Below are 7755 nucleotides of genomic sequence, written 5' to 3'. Positions count from 1 at the left end.
GGAAGGGCAGTGTGGCCCAAATAACCTTCAGCGAGCTGCTGCGGTGCATCGTGTAGATCAGCCACCAGAGTGCGCTGCTGGTGGAAATGGGAAACACCACCAACCCCCAGTGAACTGCTCTGTCCCCACTGGTGCCCAGATTCTCAAATGTTGCTGCAGGCTGACCCATCCAGGCAAGGAGCAAGTGTTCAAGTGCACATCTAACCTGCCTTTTAGATTGTGAGGAAGCTGTGAGGGGTTAGAAGGTGAACCAGTTGTCCCAGATGAATGGCTGCTAACCAGGTCTAATTGTAGACCAGCATCAGCTTCATCATGAGCAGGGGTGGAGGGCGAGTGTGAAATCATCAGCAAATACCCTCCTTATTGACACAGATCCAGGAGATTATTGAAGCAGCGGAAGATGGCTGAGCCTAGGAGACAACTCTGATGTCCTGGGGTTATGGTCATTGGCTCTTTGACCACATTTGAATTGCGTTCTGCAAACGCTCCTTGGCGCTATCATCAGCTGATTTCAAATTGGTCACCAACCCCAGTCCGGCTCCGAAATCTCCAGTGATCTCTGGCCACTCGCCACAGCACCGTGTCCCATTCAAACCCCTTCCCAGGGATCCAGGAGGAGGCAGAGCACAGGTTTCTCTCCATCACCGGGGCCTCTAGAATTGAGCCCAGACTAACCCATCCCTCAACAATCTCTCCACAATCCACACTGACACCCAGTAGAAAGGATTAGTCACTGACCAATATTTCACAATTATTAGTCCTTAATACTGCAAAGCAAAACCAACCGTTACAAATACTTCCCTCAATGAAAGGACATGATCAATGCAATGTGCTTTTATGACAGAAATGGTTGTAGCAATATTCACAAAGCAAATAATGTCTTCTTAGGCAAATTACAGACTTCATTCCATGAACAATGTTCTCAACACAGTGTCGCATTTGGGCAATTTCAGTCTCTGCAGTAATATCAGGGTGTGAGTGTCCAGTAATATCAGGGTGTGAGTGTCCAGTAATATCAGGGTGTGAGTGTCCAGTAATATCAGGGTGTGAGTGTCCAGTAATATCAGGGTGTGAGTGTCCAGTAATATCAGGGTTGAGTGTCCAGTAATATCAGGGTCTGAGTGTCCAGTAATATCAGGGTCTGAGTGTCCAGTAATATCAGGGTCTGAGTGTCCAGTAATATCAGGGTCTGAGTGTCCAGTAATATCAGGGTCTGAGTGTCCAGTAATATCAGGGTCTGTGTGTCCAGTAATATCAGGGTCTGAATGTCCAGTAATATCAGGGTATGAGTGTCCAGTAATATCAGGGTCTGAGTGTCCAGTAATATCAGTGTCTGAGTGTCCAGTAATATCAGGGTGTGAGTGTCCAGTAATATCAGGGTCTGAGTGTCCAGTAATATCAGGGTCTGAGTGTCCAGTAATATAAGGGTCTGAGTGACCAGTAATATCAGGAGCTGAGTGTCCTGTAATATCAGGGTCTGGGAGGATTTGAGTGTCCAGTAATATCAGGGTCTGAGTGTCGAGTAATATCAGGGTCTTAGTGTCCAGCAATATCAGTGTCTGCGTGTCCAGTCATGTCAGGGTCTTGGAGGGTCTGAGTGTCCAGTAATATCAGGGTCTAAGTGTCCAGTAATATCAGGGTCTGGGAGGCTCTGAGTGTCCAGTAATATCAGGGTCTGAGTGTCCAGTAATATCAGGGTCTGAGTGTCCAGTAATATCAGGGTCTGAGTGTCCAGTAATATCAGGGTCTGGGAGGGTCTGAGTGTCCAGTAATATCAGGGTCTGGGATTTACAATCTCGCTCTGATATTGTTGAGAGATTGAAGCCGTTGAAATGTGCAGGAAAGGCAGAGGTGATTGTGATTGGGTGAGGTTTTGGTGACTGCTGCTTGTCCCACTGGTTAATTGTTGCTGGTTTTGAGGTTTAAGAACGATGAACAACAGCATACTCCGCTGTGCTTTCAGTCAGTGATACTGCCGGCTGCCTGGTGCCTGGGCAATGGAATCGAAGCTCAGCATATTTGCATTCCCCTTCACCTGACTGTAATCCAATAGAAATATTGATCAGTATTTATTTCCACACAGAATGGAAGAATGTCTGTCAACAGATCGAACGGTTTTATTATTAATAACTGAATGATTTCTTCTTCTTTGCCTTTCTCACTGGAAGATGCTGACAGGCCGCTGGGATGTGCTTTTTATTGACTCTGGTCGCTCTGCTACAGCTGTGAATTTGTACACAGCAAGATCCCACAAATAACAATGTGACAATGACCAATCAGTTGTCATGTGTCTTTCGGGATAAATATCACCCAGGACATTAAAGGATGATTCCTCTGCCCATCTTCCAAATAGTCTCAGGGAATATTTTACATTTCATGTCCTCATACCTGAGGGACTGCAGCGGTTCAAGAAGGCAGCTCACCCCCACCTCGTCAATGATAGAATCCCGCTGCCAGCGAACAGCGCGCGGCCGAGGAACACGTGTCTGGGGGGCCCGAGAATCCAGCCCCCAGTGTTGGAAGTCAGTTATTGTTTTTAATGGCATGGTCTGTCTTAATGGCTGCCAAAGAACCCCCCTGGAATTGACAATTAACTCCGACATGTCTCATTCATTCAGCTTTTCATTATTGTTGGAGATTTGGAAAAAAATATTCTCAGAAGTTTATTTTTCTCTTTTTCTCTCAGTCTCTTTATCCCTCCTCTCTCTCTTTCTTTTCTCCTTCACTTTATTTGGAATCCTGCACCTGATTTGTTGTGGAATTAAATATTATTCACAGGCTCTTCTAGATTCCGACCCTCCAGTGTCAGAATCAACGGGAAAAACGGTGTGAATCCTCATGGAATCTTGAGCCTCTCAGAAATAAAAGTGATTGGTGTAGTTACCGGCGTCACTCTGGTGAGGTGGAGACTCTGAGACTGCCTCACGCCCGGCCAGCCTTGGTGTAAATGATGCTGGTGGGACGTCACGCTGAGTCAAGATTCCGTGAGGGAGGGGGTAAGGTCTGGAGAGAGTGCTGGGTAATGATGTGCTGATGTATTACAGTGAGGTTCCTGATCTCGCACCGTGTGATTCTCACTCCTCCCCCGGCGCGGGGCGGGGGGGGGGGGGGGGACGGAGATTCCAAACACCAATCACGCCGGAGAGAATCACATTTTTCACTTCACTCCAGAGTTTGGGTCCACAGTGTCTTTCTCACGGACGGAGAGGCTCAAAATCACACCTCAAAAAAAATCACCTGTCAAAAAATCGCCCCTCAAAAAATCACCCCTCAAAAAATTATCTTCAAAAAAATCACCTGTCAAAAAGCTCACCCCACAAAAAATCACCCCTCAACAAATCATCCCTCAAAAAATCACCCCTCAAAAAATCACCCCTCAGAAAATCACCCCTCAGAAAATCACCCCTCAAAAAATCACCCCTCAAAAGATGACACCTCAAGTTTCAGGTTGGAAACCCAGAGAAACTCTGTCCCCAACTTTAACCTGGTCACATAGAAGGTACTGGAAACTTTTCAAAATATGTCTGAAATATATAAATAAGCAGTGATTATGCAAATCAGTTTGTGTGAGAGAGAAAGAGATGGTGACAGAATGAAGGAGAGAGGGTGGTGGCACGCGTGAGGGAGAGGACGGCAATGCGAGAGTGGGTGTGTGTGTGAGAGGGTGTGTGTCTGTGTGTGTGTGTGTTTGCGTGAGAGAGTGTGAAAGAGTATGTGTGAGTGAGTGTGTGAGAGTGTGTGTGTGAGTGTGTGTGAGTGTATCAATATATGAGTGTGTGTGATGGAGTGGGAAGTTGTGAAACTTCCCAGGTTTAAATTAACCTTCTGAGTTACTGTTAACTCCAGTTTTCTGCAGTTTATCAGTAAATTGGTTCACAGAACCCAATGGATTTGAAAAATATGCCACCACTAACTTTAAAAATAATTGAAACCACGTTGTGCAGACAGACAGGTGGAGCGGGGAAATCAGAGCAGGTTGTCTATCACTCTCCTGTCTGCAACAGAAGGATTGATTTGTAAACTTACAGTAACATTCAAACTCCTCTTTAATTGATGTGGTTTCTATTTTGGGAAACGGCAGCAAATCTAAAATGCAGCAAAGAACAGCAGCTAAGCCCCATTTCCATTTCCTTACCAAAGGAGCAGAAGGAGCTTCTTCAACCTCTTGATTGCTGCTCCGTGTTTTATCTGAAAGAAAACACAAAGATGTTTCTTCAGAATAAATCCATGTAGCCATGATTGAATGATGGAGTGGACTCGATGGGCCGAATGGCCTTACTTCCGCTCCTATGTCTGATGGTCTTATGGGAAAGGTCGAGCTCAGGAAACTTGGAATGACAGCAAATGAAAATTCCAGAGTGACTGGGGCAGTTTTCCCGGGAGACATGAGGCCTCCTCTCTGTTATAAAGTTCATCAGAGAAATCAGCAACTCACAGAACAGGAGGAGGCCATTCGGCCCATTGAACCTGTGCTGGTTCTTTAAAGGGCCATTGTGCCCAATCCCACATTCCTGCTTTTTATCCGGAATCCTGTAAATTCCTGAGACACACACAGAAACATGGAAAATACAAACAGGAGGAGGCCATTCGGCCCTTCGAGCCTGCTCCCCCATTCATTATGATTATGGCTGATCATCAAGTTCAATAACCTGATCCCGCCTTCCCCCCCATATCCCTTGATCCCTTTAGCCCCAAGAGCAAAATCTAATTCTTTCTTGAAATTACACAGCATTTTGGCTTCAACAACTTTCTGTGCGAGTGAATTCCACAGATTCACCACTCTCTGGGTGAAGACATTTCTCCTCACCTCAGTCCTAAAAGGTTTACTCCTTATCCTCAAACCCTGACTACTAGTTCTGGACTCCCTCACCATTGGGAACATTCTTTCTGAATCTACCCTGTCTAATCCTGTTAGAATTTTCAATGTTTCTGAGAGATTCCCTCTCACTCTTCTAAACTCCAATGAATATAATCCTAACCCACTTAGTCTCTCCTCATAGGTCAGTCCCACCATCCAGGATTCAGCCTGGTAAACCTTCGCTGCTCTCCCTCCACAGCAAGTACCTGCCCAACTCTATTTTAAGATGATTTCTGGAATCAGCTTCCTCCACATTTTCCGGGCGAGCGTTTCATATCCCGACAAATCTCTGAGTGAAAAACATTTCTCTCCATCTCCCCTCTCGATCTTTACCCAATGATTTTAAATCTCTGATCTCTAGTTGTTAACCCACTCGCCAGAGCAAATAGTTTTTCTCTCTCGATTCAATCCAAAAACTCTCATATCAAACTAATCGGTCAACTCTTAACCATCTCTATTGCCAGGAATTGCTCTGAGAACTGACAATGTGATCACTCTACAAGGATATTCCAGACGCTGGTGAAATATAGGAGGCCGTTCCGTGGACTTTCTATGTCTGAAAGTTTATCTTTTGTGGGTCACTCGCTGTAACATTGCCACCCTGAGGGTATGTCTCACACTCTGCAGCTACAGGGCTGGGGACAGCCTCCAACCATCTTCATTCTGTCCGATGTAACTTTACTGCAATTAACGGTAAACTTTGCAAATGAGACAAATAAATTGGTCAAATTATTAGCATGTTAATTACTTCCCAAAACTAACAACATCAAAGGGGTATCTGGGATCGAGCGTAATTCCCGGTGAACGTTGCAACAATGGTTGAATTAGTTTACTCACCGTCCACTGTTGCATACACAGGGTTCTGGTCTTCATCAGGGATCCTAAAGAAATGCCACACATTAGCTTCATTGCAGCGTTACTGCAGAACAACAGGTCACACTCTTGGCGGAGATGGAGTTTAGATTTTCCAACATGCGCCTTTGATTCCAGTTTTTAAGGACGATGACACGGATGAGCCATGTATCCGGAATCATTTACTAAATAAGCAGAATTGGCTCCACAATGTGACCAAAATCAGAAGGCATGCTGGGAAGTTTGATCAAGCTCATGCATCTTATTCTAATTTCAGAATTTGGAAGTGAAAGAGTTGTTTGCGAAACTTCTCATTTTGCAATGATTTCACATCCGGGACAAGAAGCAGCTGTAACATCAGAGAAATGAACGATTCACCTTTGGTCTCCCGGAGGGAGCGAAGACACTTGTGGGTTGCAGAATCGCTGGGCCAAGAGGCCCATTGACGCCAGCGTGAAACACTCTGGTGTTTACTCCGGCATCAACACTTTGCCGCGATTTTGGGGAATCCCTGCCCTTGTGTCTTAATATCAATAAACCGATCATTTAGAAAATATTTCAGCCCTGATTGATTTATTTTGCCTCCCGTATCCCAAAGAGTGAGAGAGAAAGGCCAGAGCGAGGTGCAGTGGACACAGGGAGTTTGGGATGGGGACAAGGTGACAGCACCTGTCTCAGTCTCTTCCCTTTCTTCTGGGAGCTTAGGATTGGTGACTTTAATCTTTCTATCGCAGAATCACACAGATTCTGCAGAGGAGGCCCTTCGGCCCATCGAGTCTGCGCCGATCCCTGACAAACACCTGACCCGCCGACCTAATCCCATTGACCAGCACTTGGCCATAACCTTGAATGTTATGACGGCTAAGTGCCCATCCAGGTACTTTTTAAAGGATGTGAGGCAACTGCCTCTCCCACCCTCCCAGGCAGTGCGTTCCAGACCGTCACCACCCTCCTAGACAGTGCGTTCCAGACCCTCACCACCCTCCCAGGCAGTGCGTTCCAGACCCTCACCACCCTCCCAGGCAGTGCGTTCCAGACCCTCACCACACCCCCAGGCAGTGCGTTCCAGACCCTCACCACCCTCCCAGGCAGTGTGTTCCAGACCCTCACCACCCTCCCAGGCAGTGCGTTCCAGACCCTCACCACCCTCCCAGGCAGTGCGTTCCAGACCCTCACCACCCTCCCAGGCAGTGCATTCCAGACCCTCACCACCCTCCCAGGCAGTGCGTTCCAGACCCTCACCACCCTCCCAGGCAGTGCGTTCCAGACCCTCACCACCCTCCCAGGCAGTGCGTTCCAGACCCTCACCACCCTCCCAGGCAGTGCATTCCAGACCCTCACCACCCTCCCAGGCAGTGCGTTCCAGACCGTCACCACCCCCCCAGGCAGTGCGTTCCAGACCGTCACCACCTTCCCAGGCAGTGCGTTCCAGACCCTCACCACCCTCCCAGGCAGTGTGTTCCAGACCCTCACCACCCTCCCAGGCAGTGCGTTCCAGACCCTCACCACCCTCCCAGGCAGTGCGTTCCAGACCCTCACCACCCTCCCAGGCAGTGCGTTCCAGACCCTCACCACCCTCCCAGGCAGTGCATTCCAGACCCTCACCACCCTCCCAGGCAGTGCGTTCCAGACCCTCACCACCCTCCCAGGCAGTGCGTTCCAGACCCTCACCACCCTCCCAGGCAGTGCGTTCCAGACCCTCACCACCCTCCCAGGCAGTGCATTCCAGACCCTCACCACCCTCCCAGGCAGTGCGTTCCAGACCGTCACCACCCCCCCAGGCAGTGCGTTCCAGACCGTCACCACCTTCCCAGGCAGTGCGTTCCAGACCCTCACCACCCTCCCAGGCAGTGTGTTCCAGACCCTCACCACCCTCCCAGGCGGTGCGTTCCAGACCCTCACCACCCTCCCAGGCAGTGCGTTCCAGACCCTCACCACCCTCCCAGGCAGTGCGTTCCAGACCCTCACCACCCTCCCAGGCAGTGCATTCCAGACCCTCACCACCCTCCCAGGCAGTGCGTTCCAGACCCTCACCACCCTCCCAG

At 48.6% G+C, this 7755-nt stretch overlaps 1 protein-coding gene across 1 annotated transcript in view; it reads right to left on the bottom strand.

The window, feature by feature from the left end:
- Positions 1 to 819: 819 nt before the first annotated feature.
- Positions 820 to 7755, bottom strand: part of LOC140423373 (uncharacterized) — a 61408-nt gene continuing 54472 nt past the window's right edge. Inside the window, exons 6-8 of the mRNA XM_072507778.1 lie at positions 5696 to 5739; positions 4136 to 4188; positions 820 to 2039 (exon numbers count right to left, since the gene is read on the bottom strand). Of these exons, the coding sequence (XP_072363879.1) occupies positions 1923 to 2039; positions 4136 to 4188; positions 5696 to 5739 (214 nt within the window). The 3' untranslated portion in view covers positions 820 to 1922. The remainder of the gene's footprint in view (positions 2040 to 4135; positions 4189 to 5695; positions 5740 to 7755) is intronic.

The sequence above is a fragment of the Scyliorhinus torazame genome, chromosome 1 (assembly GCF_047496885.1).
Source record: "Scyliorhinus torazame isolate Kashiwa2021f chromosome 1, sScyTor2.1, whole genome shotgun sequence".
In the NCBI taxonomy this organism is placed as follows: domain Eukaryota; kingdom Metazoa; phylum Chordata; class Chondrichthyes; order Carcharhiniformes; family Scyliorhinidae; genus Scyliorhinus; species Scyliorhinus torazame.
Note: the sequence above shows the minus strand (reverse complement) of the source record. Positions and strands in the feature narration are given on the sequence as shown.